Below are 26,996 nucleotides of genomic sequence, written 5' to 3' on the forward strand. Positions count from 1 at the left end.
TTGCCTTTCTTATCATGCTACAGGGTCAAATGATTCAATGATTTCCTCAGACTTTCCCAGAATGCAGCAGCTGTCACTCGCTGATATGAGCATTCATTGATTTTCCTGCTGTACGTCTTCATGACTGAAGCTGGAACATCGGCAGACGTGTGTGTGAGAGATTCTGGTGTCTGTTTGAGAGTCTTATTCATCAAGTGAAAACCCCCACAATCCTCTCTGATGTTATTAACACGGACAGAACACAGGGGTGTGCAGCGTGGGCTCTCGCTTCACTCACTCGTCTCCTTCATATCACAAATTTCATTGTGTGTGTGTGATAACAGTATAACCCCCGTTCTCTGTGTGTGTGTGTGTGTGTGTGTCTGATTGGTTAGTGTTGATAAGCTCCGCCCCTCCCTCACAGGTTCCATGTGTCGATACGGCATTGATAAACTGTCAGCTGGCTCTCGTCTGCCGGCTCATTTTTCAGTTTCTCTCTGTAGATGTGGACAAAGTCACGGCTCATCCTTGAAGATCCACGCGTTCAGGGGCCAGAAGATCTCTTGTGTATCGATTGGAGTGTAAAATGTGTCCCGTCGCAGGAGCAGAAAGTTGAATCTGTCATAGTCACATCTAATACAAACTGTATTTAGGGATTACATTTTATGGAACATATATTTCCAAAATTATTTATTAAACCTAGTCTGTGGGGTAAAACGACCCCAGCAGGTATCACTGATAGTAAGTATGTACATCACGTCCTTTCTTATTCCATCATGTAGTTTCTCAGGTTAGATACATTTTCATATAAATAAATAAATAAGTTATTTCAGATTAGTGCTTGTCACGTATGTAATGTGTTGAAAAACAAGTTAAAAACAGGGGTCACGCATGGATAAATGCATAACATTATAATACCACATCAACTGGAACGATGAATGATGCATGCGTTTTAAATTACTTTTTAACTTCTGTTACTATAATATTTCGTCTTTTCACGTAAACATTTCAAATTGACTTCGATGTGTCCACATTCAACGATGTCTGCAGATTAGGACTACACCAACAACTGTGGGTTTTGACCTAAGTGTGATTTTCAGTTACAAAGATTATCCTTAAACTGGACATGAGTAACTTACTTATAGCGCGCACGCGCGCGCGCGTGAATTCAGTTCACTGAAGACTCGCTATGAACGGCTCATTTGAATCATTGAGTAGTTCATACAAACGTAGATGAATCATTTGGTGTGATTTGCGAACCGATTTACCCGGTTCATTAAAAATAATCATTTCTTTCTTGAGGGGCACATCGTGATTTCTTTATTTCCAAATAAGGAGTAGCGATATGCTTTATGTAAGTGTGTCAGGTGACGTGAAGCTGTCCAGCGTTTACATCAATAACTCTCACGCTATGGATGATGATGATGATGATTTCTACGACAGGAATCTCGCTCTCTTTGAGGTTTGCACTTACACCTCTTGAATGTTTCTCCACTCAGTCTCCCGACAGAGAAACATCAAATGTGACGTGGCTCAAACTATCATCTAAATGTTCCCCATGCACACCATCATCTCACTTTATCTTGGCTGATGTGTATGTTTTGTTTGCAGACGTTCTCATAGACAATATGCGCAAAAGGGAGAGATGCAGATGTAAAACTTAACAAACGAACAGAGACCGATGGGTTTTCTGTGTAGTTTGGGTGAATAATGGCCTGAGGCGAGTGTCACTGTTGGTGCAGACTCGTGTCAATCAAAGTGAGAGGCGGGGTTAATGAGTGGACATGCGTCTGTCTGATGTGATTTGATGTGTTAGACCGCAGTCATGCACAAATAGCACAAACTGTTCTGTTTCTGTCAAGATTCACTTGAATGTCCCTTGAATAGTGTGAGTTTGCAGTTTGATTTCTGTCTGCAGACGGCTGGCGTACACACACACCCACACACACACACGCACAAGCTTATGAAAGAGCGTTCTTAGTCCATTATTCATCAGTAATGTTATTCTCTCAACACTATAATAGTTTGGTAATCAAACCTCTTCAGCCAGTAATCATCAGTCAGTGGCTTTCAGCTGTTGTCATGGCGACGGCCCTCATCACGGTCAGTTTGGTTATTCTTCAGTAAGCTTGTGACAGAACATTCATGGTCTCAGATGACTTTATTTTTTACTGCTCTAGTGTTATTAATAACGGTGAATATGTCCCAATAACGGCAAACTCTCTGTGTCTCCCTGCATTCATATCGAGTGTAATTCATTGACCTTAAATCATGACGAAACACAATAAAGAAAATGAAAATATTGTTATAAATTGTTTTGGTCATCTGATGTGAGAGTCATCTATTTTCTATCGATTATTTTAGTAATCGTGTATTCTACTGATTTTTCCACCGATTAATCGGGTATTCGGATATTATGTGCTTGTTCTTTATAACAGAGCCATACTAAATAAACAAAAAATGTACATATTTATTGCTGAAATTGCATACATTAATATCTGTGAAAACTAAACCCATTAAGTACATGCCATTGCCATATTACATTCAAAATGCAATATAGGCCTAATACAAATGTATAAATAAGAAACATTAATACATTTACATTTTCATTTATGCATTTGGCAGATGCTTTTATCCAAAGCGACAGAGGTAACCGGACTATTATTTTGGCAGGTTGCCGGTAGACGCTTATTTTTTAGTACGTCTTTTTTCTTCATTCAAACAATAAAATGTTTGTGAAATAAACTCTCAGATCAACTCATGACAGTAAGTTTGTGTCTTCATGCCCTCTAAAAGTGCAGACACAGTCATGAGCATCACGCGTGTGACATATTAAACTCTGCAGTTTAATCACTCCGACGCACAGAACAGACAGATGACATGTTTAAATAACAGCATTCTGCGTCCACTAGTCCGCATCTAGTTTTATGGACTCAATGCAGCCTGAAAACAAGTCTTACTCGCAAAATAGCTCTCACTTATTTATCAGCATGAGACATACGTGTGAGCGTGTGAACAGACTAAAACGTGTGTGTCTGACGGTGAATGCGTGAGACTTGAGAGCCCTGAAACATGAAAAGAGTTTAGCAGGCTATGCGTCAGTAATAACGGTCCATGGGGAAACGCAGTGCTCCATGTGTATTAGTTAAATGGATTAAACGAGGCTTCGAGGCAAACAAATGTGCTTGTTATGTTTTAACTTGCTTTTCAATATAAAACAATATAACTTCAAATAAAATTGAGAACAACAAAAAAATTGTCCTCTCCCTTCATGAATATCCTATATATTAGGCCCATAACTTAATACTGAAAGAATGTACTGTACTCACTCTGTCCCGTAACAACAAGACACTTCTTTCAACATTTTAAGCTAAACACCTATGAAGAAACAAGAAAATTTTGGATTATTATAAGCTACACTGCAAAATGACTTTAAGAAGAAAAAAAAACGTCCGTGCAAGCAATTCTGACAAAAAAACATTTCAGTTCACGTCTCTCCTCCAAACTCCGCCCACAAAAGCTGTTCTCGCAGAAGGGGTTGTTGCTAGAAGGGATACATCTACGGCCGGAAGTGGAGCAAAATCTCGCCATATAATTACAATAAATTACATTAGCTAACGCCTTCACCCAACACTAAACCACACATAACAATTATCAAAAAACATTAATCAACAGTTTTCAGCGACAAAAACGATGCGTATTGAAGTACGCATGCCCAGTGGAGGTGACCCTATCCTTCTAGTCAAAACCCTCAGATTGTGCACTCGTGGCCGGGATACACAGAACACACCTTGACAAGTTGTTTTGTAAAGAGAACTGTGTGTACGTGAACACCGTATGATGGGGGGCGGGACTACTGTCAGACCACTCGCTCCAGTCTGAAGTAAACAAGTTACTGACCGGTAAAGACGCTTTCATTCGGATATTTATTAGTGATGGGAAGTTCTGATTAGTTTTGTGATTCGGATGTTTGAATCTCAATCTCAATCAGTTAAATTAATATCGCATGTTTATAGCCAAATTAACCCATAACGTTTATTTATGCTTTGATCAGATATATAATAAGAAATGTATATTGTAGTTAAGGACAAGTTATGAGAAACAGTAATTTTAGTATTTCCTGACAGCCATATAAACTCTGAAATCTTTACAAGAAAAAATAAGGATTATAGCTCGACTCTAGAGACTTCAGTTTTTAACTCTTGCTTTTGATGCATTTCTGTAAAGTTATGTATTTATAATTCAATAAAAAATTTGAGTCACTCCAGTATGCAATAAGGTTAACAGGTTGTTGTTTTTTACTATAAAGTTTCATGCAGTTAGCAAAGTATATAATAATCGGCTATTGAAATCCTTTAAAAGTGCAACTATTTAATAAGAGATCACTTGTATAATATTTGCATTGGACATAAACACTGACTTTACTAGTGTTACTTATGTTTATATTTTGCTAGCACAGTTCTTATGCAAAATAGTCGTTTATTAAGATATATTAAAAACACATGCAGAAATCCACCTGAAAATTGTATTAATATACAGACAGAAAAAAAGAACAGAATGGTACGTTTTAGAGATGTTTATTGCACATATCTTTTGATCATTTTATAACACTTCTTCCTACAATACAACCTTAAAGACTTACAACATGCATTTGAATGTTGTTCCTGGAAGTGGTCACGTAACGTTAACGACTCTGATTCGAAGACTCCGGTAAAGGCTGCAGGGTTGCCTGCGGAGCTATTTGACAAAAGAACGAAAGGGCTCGGTCTTGATGACTGGTGCGACAAACTAATCATTACGGTTTCTGGTACAATGTTGCACGTGCGCATCAACACAAAATAAACAAATCACTCTCTGAGACACTCGTTACTCCCGAGTCATGTTAAAGATTTCTTTAAAAAGAACGAATCGTTCATGAACGACCCATCACTAATATTAGTAATTCATCTTGATTTAAAGATGTTTCGAGATCTCTTTTTGAAAGCATGATACAGAGACTGGAAGAGGTCCAGATTCTGTTCAGATGTTTTCCTTTTTGGCTGTCAGTGCAGCTGTGAAGAGCTTGTGTCTGTGTGAAGAGATGATGAACTTCAACTCACTGATCTGAGGTCAGTGTGATGGGTCTGAGGTCACTCTCATGATGCTCTTGTGCAGTGACGGACTGATCTGAGGTCAGTGCGATGATGATGATTATGCTCTTCTGGAGTGACTGACACACACAAACACACACACACACACACACACACAGTGTTTACACGTTCAGGTGTATGTGTGTGTGTCATCACAGCTGTAACCTTTACTGAACGAGTGTGTTTGGTCATCAGCAGGTCAGAATGTCTTTATGGCCTCATCACTTTCAGGCTGTGTGTTTATTTTAGGAAAAATCCTCATATCTCACAACCTTCACATGACCCAAAATCTCAAGTCCAGTGAATAGAGTGGATGCTAATAATCTACTGCTTGAGTAAAGATTAGTTGTTTGTTGATTTAGAGATTTCTTGGTGCTGAATGTTTGTCAGACGAGTCTCTAAATTTCAGTTATACGTTCACATCACGTCACTCTTCTCTGATGCTACTGGCAAGCTTTATTCTTCTGCTGAATATAAATATGAAAACCCTCCATCCAACCTCCCAGCTCACATTCTTCATATAATAAACGCCTATCATGAGTTATTACAGTCATAACATCATCATAATCATCAGGTGAGGAAAGTTTATTTATATGTGTTATACTAGATGTGTGTACATGATAACACCAGAGCATCCTCTGTGAAGGGTTGACAAGCACACATTAGTGTCAGTCAGATGTGACGTGTTGTCCGTCAAAAAGCTAAAGTTAAGTTAGGAGTTGTCAGGGCTGTGATATTACATCCTGACCCTCAAACACCCCAGCCACAACTTTCATGAAATCTTAATAGTGAGAGTCAATGGCTCGCCTCCGGAGATGAGCTCCTAGATTTATGGAAATAAATAATTCACCATTTTCTCTGCCGTGCTCGGAGGACTGAATATTTAGAGATTTTCTGCTTATTTAATTGTACATCCAATTCAAACATGAAAGTAAATATTGGGCCGACATTGGAACAGGGCTAACATTGTGCTGTAAATGGAGGACCTCATGCCAATTCTGATCTAAACTCCAAGCTTTATAAGAACACAGTCAAGTTATTAACAGTTGCATAAAAATTAGCTTCATGTTGTTCTTCTCAGTGAGTAAAACGAACGCACAAGCTTCGGCCAAAGGTTGTCTGGAAGTTTCTTGCCAAGAGTTTTACAGTAATTAACCTCATTGAGGCAATTGTTGAATGTCTCTGAGGTCATGAACAAAACAAGACACTGATGAATGTGCTGCGTGAGAGGAATGACTCCAACGTGACTTTAGAAAATGAGATTTGTCTTTGCGTGAACGGAAAAAACCTCTTCATGTGTTGTGTTGACCTGTTTCTTGTGTTTCTCAAATGAAACAGTCATCCATCTAATGTGGGATTTCTCTCTCTTTTCTCTTTCCTGCTCTCTGTGTGATGTCCCGGAGCAGAAGAACACGTGTCGGAAGGTAAGAGCGCTGCTGATTTAAACTGATTTCTGTATTTCTGGATGCGGCTTTTGTCAGATTGGACTGCGGTTTGGTGACTTGATTTGCTTCTGAATTTCTCAAAGACCTTATTCTTTCTGTTATTCTTCTGTTTGATTTGAGTTTTCTATCAGTCTCCTCTTTGAGGTGTAAAAATTCAGTCTGTTAATGTTCGGATGGATCCGTACAGCATCACATCGCTCTTGCTTGTTGACTTTATGGCATTGATTTTTTTTATGTACATTTGAGAAGTTACAGAAAAAACACGTAGCTACTCTTAGGTTAAACCTTCCCGTGAGTGTGGTTATGCTGTCTGACAGAGATAAACGGAAAGCAAATTCGGTTTTGCATCCGGAGCCACGTGTATTTACCCATAATCCCCCTGCAGGCAGGATTTGTGTAGGTAATGGATGGTTGGACGTTTCTCTCGTGTGTGTGTGTGTGCAGGTATCCTGATATTTTCTCTATATCAGGACACAACGCTGTTGATGGATTACCCTTCTCTACCCAGCATAACTCAGGAGAGATGTCACTATGGTAACACACAAAGTTGTGTGTGTGGTGAAGTAGAGCCAAGGTTTCTTGACTTGGGTGCAAGTCCAAATCTTATTGACAGGGGTTGGTTGTTTTTAATTGAAGCTTATTTAGCTTCCTCAATGTCAGCGTCTTATAATGTACATGCCTAACGTTCTAGTTGTGAGTGAAGACGTGATACAGCATGAATTCTATTCCTCATCTTCATAAGCCAGACTTCACTCCTGGAGATTTTAAAACACATTTTTTTAATGAGATCAAACAGTGAGATTTATTGAAGAGACTGTATGAAACAATTTTTTTTTGGTCATCCGTGCGGCCCGGTGAACTAGAGGACTCATCCAGAGAGCTGAATGTTAGCCCTTGATGTGAAAATGTCAGCGCGGCAGGAGTCCAGAGGAGGTTTTGTCGTGTGTTGTGACTCAAGGGAGCGAGGTTGACCTGGACATGATGATGATTCCTGATCTGCTACACAATGAAGCTGCAGAATAACAATGAGAAACAGTCCATGTGGATTAAAGTGAAATAAAGTTGTCTAAAAAACTAAAAGAGAACTATTTTCAGTCAGAGCAACATGAGTATAATACAGTTTGGGTATACACTTTCTGTAGTTTTGCACTGGGAGTAGTTTTGCACTGGGAGTAGTTTTGCACTGGGAGTAGTTTTGCATTGGGAGTAGTTTTGTACTGGGAGTAGTGTTGTACTGGGTGTAGGGTTGTACTGGGAGTAGTGTTGTACTGGGTGTAGTTTTGCACTGGGAGTAGTTTTGCACTGGGAGTAGTTTTGTACTGGGTGTAGTTTTGTACTGGGAGTAGTTTTGCACTGGGAGTAGTTTTGTACTGTGAGTAGTTTTGTACTGGGAGTAGTGTTGTACAGGGTGTAGTTTTGTACTGGGTGTAGTTTTGTACTGGGTGTAGTTTTGTACTGGGAGTAGTTTTGTACTGGGTGTAGTTTTGTACTGGGAGTGGTTTTGCATTGGGAGTAGTTTTGTACTGGGTGTAGTTTTGTACTGGGTGTAGTTTTGTAATGGGTGTAGTTTTGTACTTGGAAAAGTTTTGTACTGGATGAAGTTTTGCACTTGGAGTAGTTTTGCATTGGGAGTAGTTTTGTACTGGGTGTAGTTTTGTACTGGGAGTAGTTTTGCACTACTGGATGAAGTTTTGTACTGGATGTAGTTTTGTACTGTGAGTAGTTTTGTACTGGGAGTAGTGTTGTACTGGGTGTAGTTTTGTACTGGGTGTAGTTTTGTACTGGGTGTAGTTTTGTACTGGGAGAAGTTTTGTACTAGGTGAAGTTTTGTACTGGGTGAAGTTTTGTACTGGATGCAGTTTTGTACTGGGTGAAGTTTTGCACTGGGTGTAGTTTTGTACTAGGTGAAGTTTTGCACTGGGTGAAGTTTTGCACTGGGAGTAGTTTTGTACTGGGTGAAGTTTTGCACTGGGTGAAGTTTTGCACTGGGTGTAGTTTTGCACTGGGTGAAGTTTTGCACTGGGTGAAGTTTTGCACTGGGTGAAGTTTTGCACTGGGTGTAGTTTTGCACTGGGTGTAGTTTTGCACTGGGAGTAGTGTTGTACTGGGTGAAGTTTTGTACTGGGTGAAGTTTTTTACTGGATGCAGTTTTGTACTGGGTGTAGTTTTGTACTGTGAATAGTTTTGTACTGGGAGTAGTGTTGTACTGGGTGTAGTTTTGTACTGGATGCAGTTTTGTACTGGGTGTAGTTTTGTACTGTGAATAGTTTTGTACTGGGAGTAGTGTTGTACTGGGTGTAGTTTTGTACTGTGAATAGTTTTGTACTGGGTGAAGTTTTGCACTGGGTGAAGTTTTGCACTGGGTGAAGTTTTGTACTGGGTGAAGTTTTGTACTGGGTGAAGTTTTGTACTGGGTGAAGTTTTGCACTGGGTGAAGTTTTGCACTGGGTGTAGTTTTGCACTGGGTGAAGTTTTGCACTGGGTGAAGTTTTGTACTGGGTGAAGTTTTGTACTGGGTGAAGTTTTGCACTGGGTGTAGTTTTGTACTAGGTGAAGTTTTGCACTGGGTGAAGTTTTGCACTGGGTGTAGTTTTGTACTGGGTTAAGTTTTGCACTGGGTGTAGTTTTGTACTAGGTGAAGTTTTGCACTGGGTGAAGTTTTGCACTGGGAGTAGTTTTGTACTGGGTGAAGTTTTGCACTGGGTGAAGTTTTGCACTGGGTGTAGTTTTGCACTGGGAGTAGTTTTGTACTGGGTGTAGTTTTGCACTGGGTGTAGTTTTGCACTGGGTGAAGTTTTGTACTGGGTGTAGTTTTGCACTGGGTGTAGTTTTGCACTGGGTGTAGTTTTGCACTGGGTGAAGTTTTGCACTGGGTGAAGTTTTGCACTGGGTGAAGTTTTGCACTGGGTGAAGTTTTGCACTGGGTGAAGTTTTGCACTGGGTGAAGTTTTGCACTGGGTGAAGTTTTGCACTGGGTGAAGTTTTGCACTGGGTGAAGTTTTGCACTGGGTGTAGTTTTGTACTTTGTAGTTTGGGAGCCCTCACCTGTTTTTTTCCGATGGCCTGATTTAAAGAGGTTTGGTTTTAATGGGGCGGTGCTGACCGGGTGAAGGTGGAGTGAGATTGATGAGAATGAGCGTCTGTGGTGTCTGCAGGGAGAAACTTTGCTCTGAAAATGAATGAGCTAGGAATGAAATGACCTCATTTTCCACCAAATCCTGTCATGTTTGTTCCCAATCTTTATCTGCAGAATACTGTGGTATTTGAAGAACAGAAGGAGATTACCTGAAAACCAATGAGGAATCCGCTCCTGACATCACGTGAAGGTTGAAGAGTTCAGAGACTGTCTGTCTGTCTGTAGATCTTGTATATATCTGTACTTGGTGTTTGATTTTTTTTTTTTTTTTTTGAAATCAAACATAGTTATAACACTATAATGTTATAATGTTTCTTTGTGTTTACAATACATGAGTACTGTGAGTATCTACACAGGTCAGGACAGATAACAGAAACAACAGTCTCTCTCTCTCTCTCTCTCTCTCTCTCTCTCTATATATATATATATATATCCCTCTCTCTATCTCTCTCTCTATCTCTCTCTCTCTCTCTCTATCTATCTCTCTCTCTCTCTATCTCTCTCTATCTCTATCTCTCTCTCTATCTCTATCTCTCTCTATCTCTCTCTCTCTTTCTCTCTCTCTATCTCTCTCTCTCTATCTCTCTATCTCTCTATCTCTCTCTCTCTCTCTCTCTCTCTCTCTCTTTCTCTCTCAAGATTCAAGATTCAAAGGAGCTTTATTGGCAAGATAAAAGAAAATGTACATTGCCAAAGCACAAAATTAAATATAAACATGCACAAATACAAATTAAGATAAAGATAAGATATAATGAAATTAATTAATTAATTGTTTTGTGTTGTGCTGGTTGTTCTTTGGTCGTGGCAGGACTTGACATATCTTGCAGCAGGTTTGAGCTTTTTGAGTTTTCTCCCAGTATGTATGAGATCTTGTCCTTTTGTTGAAACTGGTCAAAGTCTTTGTGTAAGTTTGTAAACTGGGGGAAGAATGTTTCTCTGATGTGTGTGTAGTTGGGAGAGGAGAGGAGAAAGTGCAGCTCTGTTTCCACTTGATTGTGTGTGCAGTGTGGACACAGTCTGTACATGCTCAACACTTTTCTTAGTTTAGGGTCTGATACGCTTGTGAGGTATTCTGACACTTTATATTCTCTCTTTAGTGACAGATAGCATTCCAGTTTACTTTACTGAGCTGTTGCTTCTGTCCAGTGTTTGAGATATTTCTCTTTTTGTCTTTTGATCATTTGGTTTAGTCTGGCTGGGGTTTGGGGTTGACTTGGGCATGTTTGGGGTTGTAGAGTTAGTTGTGACATCAGTTGGATGAAGGGGTTTCTCTCTGGGGTCAGCCCCTGATGACTTAAGGCTTTGTGATGGAGTGTGTCTGTGTCGCTGTTCTTAAGGTGTGCGTAGAATTTTAAAGCTCTTTTTTGTATTTTAATGATTAGAGGATACAGTCCTAATTCTGCTCTGCAGGCGTTGTTTGGAGTTTTTCTCTGTACCCGTAGAATGTTTTTACACATTTCAGTTTGCAGAATCTCTATTGGGTGTTTGTCCCATCTGCTGAACTCTTGCTTGGCGAGAGGACCCCAAACCTCACTTCCATACAGCGCGATTGGTTCTATAATTGATTGTATTATTTTCAGCCAGATTACGGTTGGGATGTCAATTTTGATATTCTTTTTGATGGCGTAAAAGGCTCTTCGTGCCTTGTCTCTCAGGTCATTCACAGCCTTGTTTAAGTTTCCGGTGTTACTAATGTTTATACCAAGATATGTGTAGGTCTTGGTGTGTTCTAGGGGCACGTTGTTTAGTTTGAAACGGTTATGTTGGTTTTGGCTACTGGGCTTTTTTTGGAATATCATGACTCGAGTCTTCTTAAGGTCAACCGATAGGGCCCATGTTTGGAAGAAAGTGTGCAGGGTGTCCAGATGTTGCTGTAGACCCTCTTTTGTGGGTGACAGCAGCACCAGATCGTCTGCAAACAGGAGGGATTTCACTTCGGTGTCTTGTAAGGTCGGACCGGGTGCTGGTGACTGTTCTAGAGCTCCAGGTACTTCATTCATGTAAATGTTAAATAGTGTAGGACTTAGACTACAGCCCTGTCTCACTCCACGACTCTGGGAGAGAAAGTCTGTGTGCTTGTTGCCAATTTTAACTGCAAATGTGTTATTGGTGTACATTGATTTGATGATGTCGTAGGTTTTTCCTCTGATGCCACATTGAATCAACTGAAGAAAAAGTCCCTCATGCCAGATTGAGTCAAAAGCTTTTTTGAAGTCAACAAAGCATGAGTAGAGCTTTCTTTTCTTTTGGTTTGTTTCTTTGTCAATTAAGGTACGAAGAGTGTATATATGATCGGATGTGCGGTATTTGGGTTGGAAACCAATTTGGCATTTTCTCAGGATGTTTTGGTTGTTTAGATATTGGAGAAGTCTGCTGTTAAGAATGTTACAGAGGAGTTTACCTAGGTTGCTGTTTACACATATTCAGCGGTAATTATTAGGGTCGAATTTGTCTCCACTTTTATGGATTGGAGTTATGAGACCTTGGTTCCAGATTGTGGGAAATATACCTATACTAAAGATGATATTAAACAGTTTGAGGATGGCGAGTGTAAGTTTTTGGTCTGCGTGTTTAATCATCTCGTTTAGGATACCGTCGATACCACTTGCTTTTTGGGATGTAAGTTTTGGTATATTTTGGCCCAGTTCAGCGAGTGTAATTGGATAGTCTAAAGGGTTTTGGTAATCTTTAATTGTTGACTCCAGAGTGCATAGTTTGTTGTGTAGGTTTGTTTGTTCATGGTTCTTGGTTATTTTACTAAAGAGGTTTGAGAAGTGCTTTATCCATACGTCTCCGTTCTGAATGGGAAGATCTTCATGGTGGGGTTTGTTAAGTGTGTTCCAATGTTCCCAGAAGCGATTTGTTTCTAGAGATTGCTCAATTGCTTTTAACTGGTTTTGTGTATCTCGTTTCTTTTTCTTCTTTAGTGTGTCCTTATATTGTTTAACTTTTTCATGGTAGAGTTGGCGTGTGTTTCCATTGTCAGCATCTCTGTGTTTCTGATTAGATAGAATTCTTACTTCTTTTCTAAGGTTTTTACACACGTGGTCAAACCATTTCTCATTCACAGGCTTTTTGTTTGGTTTTGTGTTAGTGGGTTTTAGGTTAGATACCGTTGCAGATATTGTAAAAATTTGGTTAATCCTGTCTACTGCTAAATTTAAACCTTCGTTATTGTGTGGGAATGGGATAACTAGGAATTTATTCAGTAGGTTTTGAATTTTTGGTTTACGAGATATGCTTTGGTATGTTTCTTTACAATTTTGTTTCCATCTATATGTTTGTTTTATGGTATGGAGGTGAGTTTGTTTTGATACCTCTGTTTTAGGTTTGGATCTATTGAGGTAGAGAGTGATTTAACTGTGATCTGACAATGGGGATGGTGGGCTGACTGTGAACGCTCTGAGGGAGTTAGGATTCAGATCCGTGATGAAATAGTCTACCGTACTGTTACCCAGCTTAGAACTATAGGTGTACCTACCGTACAAATCTCCTCGTAGTCTACCATTGACAATGTACAGACCCAGTGTGCGACAAAGATGGAAAAGTTTTAATCCAGTTTTGTTTGTTGTTTTATCATAGTTTAGTCTTTGTATGTGTGTGTAGGTCTGGGAATGACATCTCCTCCTGGAATGTGTTTGTCTCCCTTGGTGTGAACTGAGTCTGATTCTTCACCTGTCCTGGCATTTAGGTCTCCGCAGATCAGAACATTGCCCTGTGAGTGGAAATAGTTGATCTCTTCTTCCAGGATCGTGAAACTGTCCTCATTGAAGTAGGGGGACTCTGCTGGAGGGATGTAGGTTGCACACAGGAAGATACTCTGATCTGTTGAAGTGATGGTCTTGTCGATTTCTATCCATGTGTAAAACTGGCCAGTTTTAATCATTTTTATTGAGTCTGCATATTCAGACGTATACCAGATCAGCATTCCGCCTGAGTCTCTTACCTTTGTGACGCCAGGCAGTTTCCTCTCTTTAAGCAGTTAACTGGGTCCAGTGACTCTCTGTCTGCTGTGTGAGCTGGATTTCCAGTGATGCCAGCTGAACCTTGAGCCTCTCCCTCCCTTGCACTAGCTGCTTCACTTTGGCCAGAAGTGAAGACAGTTCTTTCCTGATGCTGTCTCCCTCTTTTTGCTTGGCTGTGGAATTCTTTCCGGATTGGTCTGAGCTATGTATGGTTTGAAGAGAAAGGGTAATTTCTCTGAGCTGTACTAGCTCCCCCTCCAGGGCTGTGAATCTCTCTCTCATGTCAGTACAGTAGCAGTGTGAATGGGGGTCCTTTGTTTGTTCTGTGTTAGGAAGATCTCTATGTTCTTGCTGCTCATCAGAAACTGGGGTTCTGTCTGATTCCTCTGTGGTGGGTTGCTCATTGTTGGGTTCCAGTTGTAATCTTCCTTTGATACTGAGGAAGTTTTGCTCGAATAGTCCTTGAGTGCTTTTCACTACAATTATCCCTGTTGTTTTGTAGATGTTAACATTGATCGTTGTTACGTCATCCTCATTTTTAATTTTTTGCTGGAAACCCCCACAGATGCCTTTTCTTTCAACGTTTGGGAATTCTGAGATGATGGCTTTGTGCCATGAATGAGGTCGATTGGTGTAGAAAATCAGGTGGCCTCCACACATTGGGGTTGTGCATCCATGGTGAAAATGGGCCATTCACACCTGTGTGGGCATTGGTTGAGGAATCTCCTTTGTTTGACACAGTCGTTTTCTCACCTTCCAATTCACACCTCTGAGGCGTGGGTAATGTGGTTGAGCAGAGTTTGCGGCCTCAGTAACACTATTGTCTCTCAGGAAAACTTTTACTTTCTTTTCTTTTGGTATTTTTGTTTTTGTTTGATTGTTGTTATTGTCGAGTATTTGGCATAAAGTGTTGGTAAAGTACTTACTTTGTTACTCTGGTAGAAGATAGTCCTTGATAAAAGCTAGTCCTCTTGTTGTTTTTGGTTTGTTTGTGGTGCAGGATTGTTGGGTTGGTGTCCTTTGTGTCCTTTTCTGATATTTTGTTCCAGAAATCCCAAATAAGAGAAAAAGTTTGATTCAAAAAGCAACTGGTTCCGTTAATGAAGGTTTGTGTTTGTCTCCTTTGTAAAAATATCCAAGGTAGTTCAAGTTTATCCAGTAGTAAAATATGTTTTTGCAGGAGCTCAAGAGTGCGTGACCTCTCTCTCTCTTTATGTCTCTCTATCTCTCTATCTCTTTCTATCTCTTTATCTCTCTCTCTCTCTCTCTCTCTCTCTCTCACTCACTCACTCACTCACTCACACTTTCTCTCTCTTTAATAAACAGAACTGGGAGGGCCTATTGGAGAAAGTGTGTGCACGGTTGTCTCACTGGAAATGGTTGCTACCCCATCTGTCCTACAGGGGGAGAGTCCTGATCTGCAACAATTTAGCACAAGATGATGATCATGGAGCCTCTGGAGAACCTGATGCGTAAGATCCAGAATGAGCTAGTGGAGGTCTTCTGGTCAGGGCAGCACTGGCTGAAGGCATCAGTGCTATATCTGCCCATTCAGGAAGGAGGGCAGGGACTCGTGAACGTCAGATCCAGAGTAAGAGCTTTTAGACTTTAGACAGCTCAGAGACTACTCTATGGGGAGGATGTAAGTTGGTAGTAGCCTGTGCCCTTTTAAGAAGAACATTTCTCATGAACATTAATAAGCTGAACCTGACTGGTTTAACATCCTTCTACAGGTCAGTGCTAAGAACATGGTCTCTTTTTAAGATCTCTAGAGAAGCCAATGGTGTACAGAGTTTTTGGCTGAGGGAAGCACAATTGCTTTTATAACCCCTCATTGGGCTTGGATATTTTTAAATCAGATTCTCTCAGAGAAGCCTTGTGGTCTGGAAGGATCACCAAAGTTTGACATTTAATCTCTTAGGGAGGATGGATATCTGCTGAGGCCTTAGCCCTAAAACTGGGCATGAGGTCAGTTCGAGTGCCATAGAGACTGATATCTCAAATAAGGGATTTCTTACCAGTGGACAATAGATTGTCTTTAGAAGCATCGGAGGTGGATACTACTGCTTTTCCAGAACTGACAGAGCTGACATGGGAAATGGAGGTTGGACTGCTCTCTTTCGCAACACCTCACCTAGGCTTTTTTGGTGATACGGGAAAGAAGGCTCTCTATGTTCTGTGTATCAAAGTGACATATTTTCAAATGCTTGAAAACCGGAGGGAGTCCAAGTGGCAGGACATTTTGGCTCAGGTGCTTCCCCTAAAGGTTGCTGGATGATCCTATACAAACCTCCCATTGAGAAATTGTCTGGAGACCTTCAATGGAGGATAGTGCATGGTATAATAGCTACAAACAGACACAGAGCACACCTTGATCCACAGGTAAGGGAAGGGTGCCCTTTTTTTTTGGGTCGCAAGAGTCAGTGTTTCACCTTTTTCTTATTTGTTTAAGACTGCAGCTCTTTTGCTACAAATGGAAGGATACTGTCAAACGCTATGGGAGGTTTTCACGCCTATCCTTTTCATTTATGGACATAAATACAGAAGGACCAGGATGCTAGCTCATGTATTACTTCATTTTATATTTGGGCAAGTAAAAATTGCAATTTGGATGTCGTGTGAAATTGATTATGATGGCTGGGTTAGGTCTTTCTTAAAGCATGGCAAACGATTTAAGTTTTTTTTCTTTATTTCATTTCATTTCATTTTCTTTTTAATATTTAAATAATGTTTATGTAAATATGACTGTAAATAAAAGAGATGTTAAAGTTAAAAACTAAAAAGTTTCTCTCTTTCTTTCTTTCTTTCTTTCTCACTCTTACTCTCTCTGTATCTCTCTCACTCACTCACTCACTCACTCACTTTATCACTCTCTCTCTCTCTCTCTCTATCTCTCTCTCTCTCTCTCCCTCATTTATCTCCCTCTATCTCTATCTCTTTCTCTCTGTGCAGGATGTCTGAGAGTCTGTCTTTCACGTCTGTATCAGAGGTTGTTTTGCCGTCTTGACGGGTGGCCGTGCCGCAGGTTTCTGGTCATGATCTTACTGCTACTCGCTGTCATTGTCAGTTGGCGTGGCAACCGTTGCTGAGCATGTCTGCTCTCTTAGACCCCTGACACCTCAATGATTGATTGATGCTTGTGTGTTTGTCTGGTAGCCTCAGCGTGACGCCTCATCACAGCTTCACTGTGTGTCTGTGTCCTTTTCCAGCAGTTGTGCACACGACTGCAGTGGCCAATCAGTGACATTTAAAACCAGTAATGAGAAAGTAGGTGATTTCGGACGCACAGACTGTGTGTGCTTTACATCTGTTGAATCGTTGGCAGAGTTTCAAGTGTAGATGATGACGGTTTTACACCAAGACCCAAGATCACTGTTATTACTGTGACCTTTCAAAGACGCCAGTCATGTGACCTGTGGGAGGACACATCGCGTCTTTATTTCACTATCACTCTAACATCACCTCCATTTATCTTTTTTATCTATTTATGTGGTGATTGTGAATGAAAGGCATTTGTTAAAATGACAGAAATCTAGAGAAAATCAATCAGATGAAGTTAAAATCATTAATCTAACAGCTTGATGAGTCAAATATGTTTCTCTGAAATCTTTCAGTGGGATATCAAAAACATTTATCTGTGTGTCTAGAGAGACAGTCAAACATTAACATGACAAATGTAGAAAATCAAACAGTGTTGTTCCATCTCACACATTTATTCAGTGCATTCAGCTGTTTTATTACAAATACATTTGTGACTGTGAGAAATTAACTTTCATGTCAGTTTAATATCAAAGACCCGTCTAAGATTAAAGATTTTTATCTTTCAGTTTAGCAAGTTGATGATCGTTCATCGTTATTCACCTTCAGCTGAAGGTTCTTGTGTTTTCTGGATCTGGACGTGTGAAGTCACTCACATCAGACATGCATCAACTGCATCATGAACATATGATTCACAATCCTGTGTGTGCGTATGTGTGTGTTTGCGCGTGTATGTGTGTCTGTGTGTGTGCGCGTGTATGTGTGTTTGCACGTGTATGTGTGTGCGCATATGTGTGTGTGTGTGTGTGTGTGTGCATGGTCAGACAGTTGTGTTGTTGGTAATCACATAGGAGCAATTTGAACAGAATTCAATCAGAAGTACAATACTGTCTTAGATGACTGAATGAAGTGATTTCTCACATGTCTGAGGTCACTTACTCTCTCTCTCACTGGTCTGTAGACAAAGGGTTTGTCATTTGAATATTTCACTGATGTGATGTCATGTGTTTTTGAATGAAGTGACATCCGTGTGTATGTGTGATCAAACCTCAGAAATGTGTGTTTGTGATGATTTTGTATTATATATTTCTTTGTAGAAAGCCACATTCTCCTCCGTCCTCCGATAGCTCCAGGTATCTTGGCAACGGGTTCTTGTAAATGTGTTTGAATGACATGATAACGACGATTATAGTCATTATCTCTGATAAGTGTGTTTCAGAGTGTGTGTGATGGGCCTTCACACATTTCTCTCATCCATCAGAAATAATCACCCTAAACTTCTGAAGCCCAGTCTGATTGATATATCTTGAAAATCATGACACTTTTTAACGCTTTTATCAAATGAATGAATGAGAACTCTTATGCATCAGTGAGTAGGTTTACATGCACCAAATAAATGGATTTTCATCATAAAAAAATCATCTTATAAAAGACGCGGATTAATACACAGAAAAGCACACGCTAGGTTTCTCACAGGCAGTGACATCTGTCAAATCTGTCAAAAGCAGTGTTGCTGCATGCAGTGTTGCTGCATGTATCCATTTTCTCTAAATTCTCTAAATATTAGGAAATACATTTCCTAATATTGTATTCTGTATTTATTCACACTGTTTATCCTGCACTTGCTAATTGCACTTCTGGTTAGACCTAAACTACATTTCGTTACACTGTACTTGTATATGTGTAATGACAATAAAGTTGAATCTAATCTAATCTAATCTAATAACCTTACTATAGAGACACAACACCAGGACATTTGTTATCTTGTCTGTTGGAAGATGAACCTTCGCCCCAGTCTTTGGTCCAGAGCGCTCTTTGGGGGGGGGGGGTTCATCAAAGATATCTCTGTACATTGCTGCATTCATCTTTCCCTTGATCCTGACTAGTCTCCCAGTTCCTGCTGCTGAAAAGCATTGCCCCAAGGCATGATGCTGTCACCACCATACTTCACTGTATGGAGCGGTTCCTGGATTCCTCCAGACATGACACTTTCTTTTTGGGCCAAAGGGTTCAATCTTTGTTTCATTGGACCTGAGAATTTAGTTTCTCATGGTCTGAGGTCCTCCTAGCGGCCTGTCATGTGCCTTTTACCATGGCGTGACTTCGGTCTGGCCAAAATTAGTGGAGGGCTGCAGAGATGGTTGTTCTTCTGGAAAGTTCTCCTCTTTCCACAGAGAAAGGGTGGAGCTCCGTCAAAGTGACAACCGTCTTGGTCACCTCCCTGGCTCAGGACCTTCTTCCCCTATGGCTCAGTTTGGCCGGGCCTCCAGCTCTAGAAAGAGTCCTGGTGGTTCCAAACTTTGTTTTTGTAGCGATTAACTTGTAGCGAATACTTTCCAGACACACTGTACACCTTCAGATGAAACCTTTTTAAGACAATAAGAAAGATTTCATTCAAGCGTTCACAACCTTTTGACTGGTGATGTAGTAAGCAACAGTAAATGAAGAGGTCTTCATGTATTTTGAGAAAATGTATACATGCAGCAACACTGCTTTTGACAGATTTGACAGATGTCACTGCCTGTGAGAAACCTAGCGTGTGCTCTTCTGTGTATTAATCCGCGTCTTTTATAAGATGATTTTTTTTATGATGAAAATCCATTTATTTGGTGCATGTAAACCTACTCACTGATGCATAAGAGTTCTCATTCATTCATTTGATAAAAGCGTTAAAAAGTGTCATGATTTTCAAGATATATCAAGCAGGTTATGTCTCTATAGTAAGGTTATGTCTGTATAGTGAGATTGTGTCTCTATAGTAAGCTTATGTCTCTATAGTTAGGTTGTGTCTCTATAGTGAGGTTATGTCTCTATAGTTAGGTTGTGTCTCTATAGTGAGGTTATGTCTCTATAGTTAGGTTGTGTCTCTATAGTAAGGTTGTGTCTCTATAGTGAGGTTATATCTCTATAGTGAGGTTGTGTCTCTATAGTGAGGTTGTGTCTCTATAGTAAGCTTATGTCTCTATAGTGAGGTTGCGTGTCTATTTTGAGGTTGCGTGTCTATAGTGAGGTTGTGTCTCTATAGTAAGCTTATGTCTCTATAGTGAGGTTGCGTGTCTATTTTGAGGTTGCGTGTCTATAGTGAGGTTGTGTCTCTATAGTAAGCTTATGTCTCAATAGTGAGGTTGCGTGTCTATTTTGAGGTTGCGTGTCTATAGTGAGGTTGTGGCTCTATAGTAAGGTTGTGTCTCTATAGTTAGGTTGTGTCTCTATAGTGAGGTTGTGTCTCTATAGTAAGCTTATGTCTCTATAGTGAGGTTGCATGTCTATTTTGAGGTTGCGTGTCTATTTTGAGGTTGCGTGTCTATAGTGAGGTTGTGTCTCTATAGTAAGGTTGTGTCTCTATAGTGAGGTTGTGTCTCTATAGTAAGGTTATGTCTGTATAGTGAGGTTGTGTCTCTATAGTGAGGTTGTGTCTCTATAGTGAGGTTGTGTCTCTATAGTGAGGTTATATCTCTATAGTGAGGTTGTGTCTCTATAGTGAGGTTGTGTCTCTATAGTGAGGTTGTGTCTCTATAGTGAGGTTGTGTCTCTATAGTGAGGTTGTGTCTCTATAGTGAGGTTGTGTCTCTATAGTGAGGTTGTGTCTCTATAGTGAGGTTGTGTCTCTATAGTGAGGTTGTGTCTCTATAGTGAGGTTGTGTCTCTATAGTGAGGTTGTGTCTCTATAGTGAGGTTGTGTCTCTATAGTGAGGTTGTGTCTCTATAGTTAGGTTGTGTCTCTATAGTGAGGTTATATCTCTATAGTGAGATTATATCTCTATATATATTGTGTGTATATAATGAGGTTGTGTCTCTATAGTGATGTTGCGTGTCAACTTTGAGGTTGCGTGTCTATTTTGAGGTTGTGTCTCTATAGTGAGGTTGTGTCTCTATAGTGAGGTTGTGTCTCTATAGTGAGGTTGTGTCTCTATAGTGAGGTTATATCTCTATAGTGAGGTTATATCTCTATAGTGAGGTTGTGTCTCTATAGTGAGGTTGTGTCTCTATAGTGAGGTTGTGTCTCTATAGTGAGGTTATATCTCTATAGTGAGGTTATATCTCTATAGTGAGGTTGTGTCTCTATAGTGAGGTTGTGTCTCTATAGTGAGGTTATATCTCTATAGTGAGGTTATATCTCTATAGTGAGGTTATATCTCTATAGTGAGGTTGTGTCTCTATAGTGAGGTTGTGTCTCTATAGTGAGGTTGTGTCTCTATAGTGAGGTTGTGTCTCTATAGTGAGGTTGTGTCTCTATAGTGAGGTTTTATCTCTATAGTGAGGTTGTGTCTCTATAGTGAGGTTATATCTCTATAGTGAGGTTATATCTCTATATATATTGTGTGTATATAATGAGGTTGTGTCTCTATAGTGATGTTGCGTGTCTATTTTGAGGTTGCGTGTCTATAGTGAGGTTGTGTCTCTATAGTGAGGTTGTGTCTCTATAGTGAGGTTGTGTCTCTATAGTTAGGTTGTGTCTCTATAGTGAGGTTATATCTCTATAGTGAGGTTATATCTCTATATATATTGTGTGTATATAATGAGGTTGTGTCTCTATAGTGATGTTGCGTGTCAACTTTGAGGTTGCGTGTCTATTTTGAGGTTGTGTCTCTATAGTGAGGTTGTGTCTCTATAGTGAGGTTGTGTCTCTATAGTGAGGTTGTGTCTCTATAGTGAGGTTATATCTCTATAGTGAGGTTGTGTCTCTATAGTGAGGTTGTGTCTCTATAGTGAGGTTATATCTCTATAGTGAGGTTATATCTCTATAGTGAGGTTGTGTCTCTATAGTGAGGTTGTGTCTCTATAGTGAGGTTATATCTCTATAGTGAGGTTATATCTCTATAGTGAGGTTATATCTCTATAGTGAGGTTATATCTCTATAGTGAGGTTATATCTCTATAGTGAGGTTGTGTCTCTATAGTGAGGTTGTGTCTCTATAGTGAGGTTGTGTCTCTATAGTGAGGTTGTGTCTCTATAGTGAGGTTGTGTCTCTATAGTGAGGTTTTATCTCTATAGTGAGGTTGTGTCTCTATAGTGAGGTTATATCTCTATAGTGAGGTTATATCTCTATATATATTGTGTGTATATAATGAGGTTGTGTCTCTATAGTGATGTTGCGTGTCTATTTTGAGGTTGCGTGTCTATAGTGAGGTTGTGTCTCTATAGTGAGGTTGTGTCTCTATAGTGAGGTTGTGTCTCTATAGTTAGGTTGTGTCTCTATAGTGAGGTTATATCTCTATAGTGAGGTTATATCTCTATATATATTGTGTGTATATAATGAGGTTGTGTCTCTATAGTGATGTTGCGTGTCAACTTTGAGGTTGCGTGTCTATTTTGAGGTTGTGTCTCTATAGTGAGGTTGTGTCTCTATAGTGAGGTTGTGTCTCTATAGTGAGGTTGTGTCTCTATAGTGAGGTTATATCTCTATAGTGAGGTTGTGTCTCTATAGTGAGGTTGTGTCTCTATAGTTAGGTTATATCTCTATAGTGAGGTTATATCTCTATAGTGAGGTTGTGTCTCTATAGTGAGGTTGTGTCTCTATAGTGAGGTTATATCTCTATAGTGAGGTTATATCTCTATAGTGAGGTTATATCTCTATAGTGAGGTTATATCTCTATAGTGAGGTTGAGGTTATATCTCTATAGTGAGGTTATATCTCTATAGTGAGGTTGTGTCTCTATAGTGAGGTTGTGTCTCTATAGTGAGGTTGTGTCTCTATAGTGAGGTTATATCTCTATAGTGAGGTTGTGTCTCTATAGTGAGGTTGTGTCTCTATAGTGAGGTTGTGTCTCTATAGTGAGGTTGTGTCTCTATAGTGAGGTTGTGTCTCTATAGTGAGGTTGTGTCTCTATATTGAGGTTATATCTCTATAGTGAGGTTGTGTCTCTATAGTGAGGTTATATCTCTATAGTGAGGTTATATCTCTATATATATTGTGTGTATATAATGAGGTTGTGTCTCTATAGTGATGTTGCGTGTCTATTTTGAGGTTGCGTGTCTATAGTGAGGTTGTGTCTCTATTGTGAGGTTGTGTCATTAATGAGTGTTGTGTGTGGTGTTGTGTATCATGTAACCTCTGTCTGCAGGTGTGTCTAAATGAGAGCAGATGTAAGTGTTTGAATATTATTTAACGATCTCGGCATGTGTGTGTGTGTGCATGTCTGTGTGTGTGCGTGTGTGTGTGTGTGTGTGCGTGTGTGTCTGTGCGTGTGTTCGTGTGTGTCTGTGTGTGTGTGTGCGTGTGTCTGTGTGTGTGCGTGGGTGTTTGTTTCTGTGTGTGTGTTCGTGTGTGTCTGTGCGTGCGTGTGTATGTGTGTCTGTGCGTGTGTGTCTGTGCGTGCGTATGTGTGTGTGTGTCTGTGCCTGCGTATGTGTGTGTCTGTGCGTATGTGTGTCTGTGCGTATGTGTGTCTGTGTGTGTGTGTGCGTGTGTGAATACGTGTGTCTGTTCGTGCATATCTGTGTGTGTGTCTGTGCGTGCGTGCGTGCGTGCGTGCGTGTGTATGTATGTCTGTTCGTTTGTGTGTGTGTGTGTGTGTGCATATGTTTGTCTGTGTGTGTGTGTGTGTGTGTGTGTCTATGCGTGCGTATGTGTGCGTGTGTCTGTGCCTGTGTATGTGTGTGTGTGTGTCTGTGCGCATGTGTGTCTGTGCGTGCGTATGTGTGTCTGTGTGTGCGTGCGTGTGTCTGTGTGTGTGTGTGAATACGTGTGTCTGTTCGTGCGTATGTGTGTCTGTGTGTGCGTGTGTGTGTCTGTGTGCGTGTGTGAATACGTGTGTCTGTTCGTGCGTATGTGTGTCTGTGTGTGCGTATGTGTCTCTGTGTGCGTGTGTGAATACTTGTGTCTGTTCGTGCGTATGTGTGTCTGTGTGTGCGTGCGTTCGTATGTGTGTGTGTGTGTGTGTGTGTTGTGGTGTTGAGAGCAAAGGGAAGTGTTTGAGAGCTTTTGAATGTGAATTAATGCTTCGCTCATATGTTTGTGTGAGTCTGTGTGATGGTGTGTGTGATTGTGTTTGATTGGTTGTGCTCTCTGCTAGTGAATATTAATGAGGTCATTAGCGGTGAGATGATGTTTCATGTTGTCCAGCTGCACAGCGTCACACATTTGGACGGATTTTAAGGATATGAAGCTCTTATGAGCGTCTTTCACTCCTTCAATGCAAGTCATTAAAAGCTTCTGTTACTGACCATCTGCTCACATGAACCCCTCACAACACACACACACACAGAGGCTGAATGTCAGAATAATGATTTGTTATACGTGGAGCGACTGACAAACACCTGCTAGAGATCTCACTGTACCATCACATGGACTCGCTGTCGTCTCATGAACACAATTGTAGTGTCTTGTGGTGTCATCCCAAAAAGGTAAAAAATCGCTCTCACAAACTTTCTCTGGATCGGTTCCACATTTGTGTAATGATCTGACTGCTGCTACAAGATTATCAGATTCTGTGGCCATCTTACAGAATGGGCTGAAAACACATCTCTTCTGTCAGCATCTTACTGATCATTTCTGATTTCTATCTTTTCTGCAATATCCAAAAACCTAAACTTGGCTCTGTACACTACAGTAGACTTTGTGACACATGTTTTATTGCTCTTATGCTTTTGATTGTCCTAATGTTTGACCCAATTGCTTCCATTGTTCTCCAACTTGTAAGTCGCTTTGGATAAAAGCGTCTGCTAAATGACTAAATGTAAATGTAATAACACACAACAACACATTGTGAATAAAGTGTGTTCATGCGTGTGTGTTTGTGTGCGTGTTCTTTCATTAATGTGGAGGGTCACGTATCTCTCAGGATAGAAACACCTTCCACTCCAGAGTGAGAGAGAGACATGCTATGAGTTTGATTTCCCAGCATGCTTTGTGTTTAGTTCAGATGAGTGACACTGTGATAAGAACACATGCTGCTCGCACACCCCTCCATCACTCAATCGCCCGCTCACACACACACACACACACACACACACATACACTCTCTCTCTGACATTTTGCCAGACATGTATGAGTGACGCCCGCCGGCAGATGAGTTTTTATGCGCTGAGCAGGCCTGCCAGAGAGTGATAAGAGCCACGACCACACACTAACACACACACACACATTGATTTTCACACTTCTCCACATGCACAAACTCTGAAGAGTGTGTATCAGGTGTGTGTTGTGTTTTCTCCACGAGAACAGATTGAGTTTCATCAGTTCAGTGTGTGAGGTGATGATGATGATGAGCTTCTGTCTGGAGACTCAGTCATCTCCTCTAAGTGTAACGCCACACCTTCCTGAACCTCACCCCAGTGCCAGTCACTGGATTAGTGTCCGCTGGATCACCCGCGCCGGACCCCTCGCCATGTGCACACAGGACTCACTCCTCACAGCAGGGGCTGATGGGTAATTGGATTTAATTGGATTTAGCAGCTCACTGACCTTGTGGTCAAACTGTCCTGTCCTGACAATAACAGCATGTAGTGTTCTACCAACACACACAGACGGAGACACTGCTATACACACACAGTCAGACAGACATACACTGCTACACACACACACACACACAGATATACATACAGCTAAAAAGACACTCTTAAGAAAAATTTGAGGTGTGTGTGTGTGCGTGTGTGTGTTAGGAGGGCACAGAGCGAGCGGTGGGACGGTGGCACTGCAGGTGACTTCATATGTTACCGCTGGGCGAGACACTCACAGGATCAAGGTGTTACACAGTGTGTACGCTTTTCTGTCACATGTCATGTGAGCGGCTGTGTGTGTGTGTATGTGTGTGGATTACACAGAATACTAATGAAGAGTTTGTAAGCAGCGGTCATGTGAGACAACACAGCGAGTAAAGGCGTTCAAGCACTTATCTCACCAACATGGCTGTCACTGCATGTGAGAATGTTGCCGTGACAACACCATCCGCCTGTAGCGATCAGGAAGCTGTGACTGACTGGCTCTTTAACCAATGGCAGGGTGTGTTATTGTTCAGGTGTGGGTGCGACACCTTAAGGCTTGGCGGTGACTGTGGAAGTTATTAATGGAGCGATAAAGCCATTCGACACACCTCCAGATCTGATGCTTTTTATGTCACGTCAGATCTTTTCTGACACGCCATGCTTTTCCTTCAGCTGGTGAAATAAGTCTGCGTTGATGCCGCACTGTTATTTCACAGCACGCTGAACCTCGCTGCATTTAAAGTCTCTTAAACATTCTTGAAATATTTGTTTGCAAACTTGAGCGGACTTTCATTTTCCTCAAATGGTTTGAATTTTTTCTGGATCCAACAGTTCTCTCTTGCTCTCTCAAAAGCTTTTTATGTTTTTCTATCACGGGCGGTCAGATTGAATCCTGTGAGGTGATCAAGACCCGTTGAAACAGCGGAGCGCAGATTTTCTTTTTGTTTTGGCATGTCATCATTTCACGGGGGCCGAGATGTTTTCATCCTGAGTCAAACCTTCTTCTGATGTGTTTTCTCTGAGGGTTTGTTTCGCATGAATCTCCCGTCAGGGCGAAATGTGTCTTTTATTAAATTCTTCGCTTTGATGGACAGGCTTTAAAAACTCCACTGTGGATGGAGATCTTCATGCATATTCCAGCTCACGAGCTTATCTTCGGTCAGCCGGGGCTCCTGGGAGTTCAGTCCATTTCTGAAGATTGAAATTTCAGTGAACGTGTGCACTCATCAGAGAATCAGAAATAATGAGCGTCGGCCATCTAGCTCGGGGGAAGGTTTGAAACTGAAGAACATACGCGGAGATGCTGATGGCTTCTTCTGTGCTTCACATTGTTTGCGCATCATTTGCCGTTTCTTCCTCAAGTTGTGTTGAGATTCTGCACGTGAGGGCCTCGGGCTTGAACGTCTGTTGCGCCGCCCTGATGACACACACACACCGCGAGGGTTCTTTCTATGGGATTTTTTGTTTGCTGTGAGTTTTGGGTGTTCGTGTGAGTGTTTCTCTGTTGGAGAACATTAATATCTCATTACTATATGTTTTGTGTTATACCTGCTGCGTGATGTCTGGTGGAGATGCTGAAGATGCCAGCAGAACAAAAGGTGTTATTAGCTCGTAGTTGAAGAGATTGAACCGAGGGAGCGTCATTAGCTGAAATCTT

General features: G+C 40.8%; 1 protein-coding gene across 6 annotated transcripts in view; it reads left to right on the forward strand.

Annotated features, from left to right (window-relative positions):
* Positions 1–26,996, forward strand: part of nrxn2b (neurexin 2b) — a 401,147-nt gene that overhangs the window by 62,411 nt on the left and 311,740 nt on the right. For all 6 annotated transcript variants that reach the window (XM_056746323.1, XM_056746365.1, XM_056746355.1 and 3 more), the window contains exon 3: positions 6,515–6,532. In XM_056746323.1, the coding sequence (XP_056602301.1) occupies positions 6,515–6,532 (18 nt within the window). The remainder of the gene's footprint in view (positions 1–6,514; positions 6,533–26,996) is intronic.

The sequence above is a fragment of the Triplophysa dalaica genome, chromosome 1, assembly GCF_015846415.1.
Source record: "Triplophysa dalaica isolate WHDGS20190420 chromosome 1, ASM1584641v1, whole genome shotgun sequence".
In the NCBI taxonomy this organism is placed as follows: domain Eukaryota; kingdom Metazoa; phylum Chordata; class Actinopteri; order Cypriniformes; family Nemacheilidae; genus Triplophysa; species Triplophysa dalaica.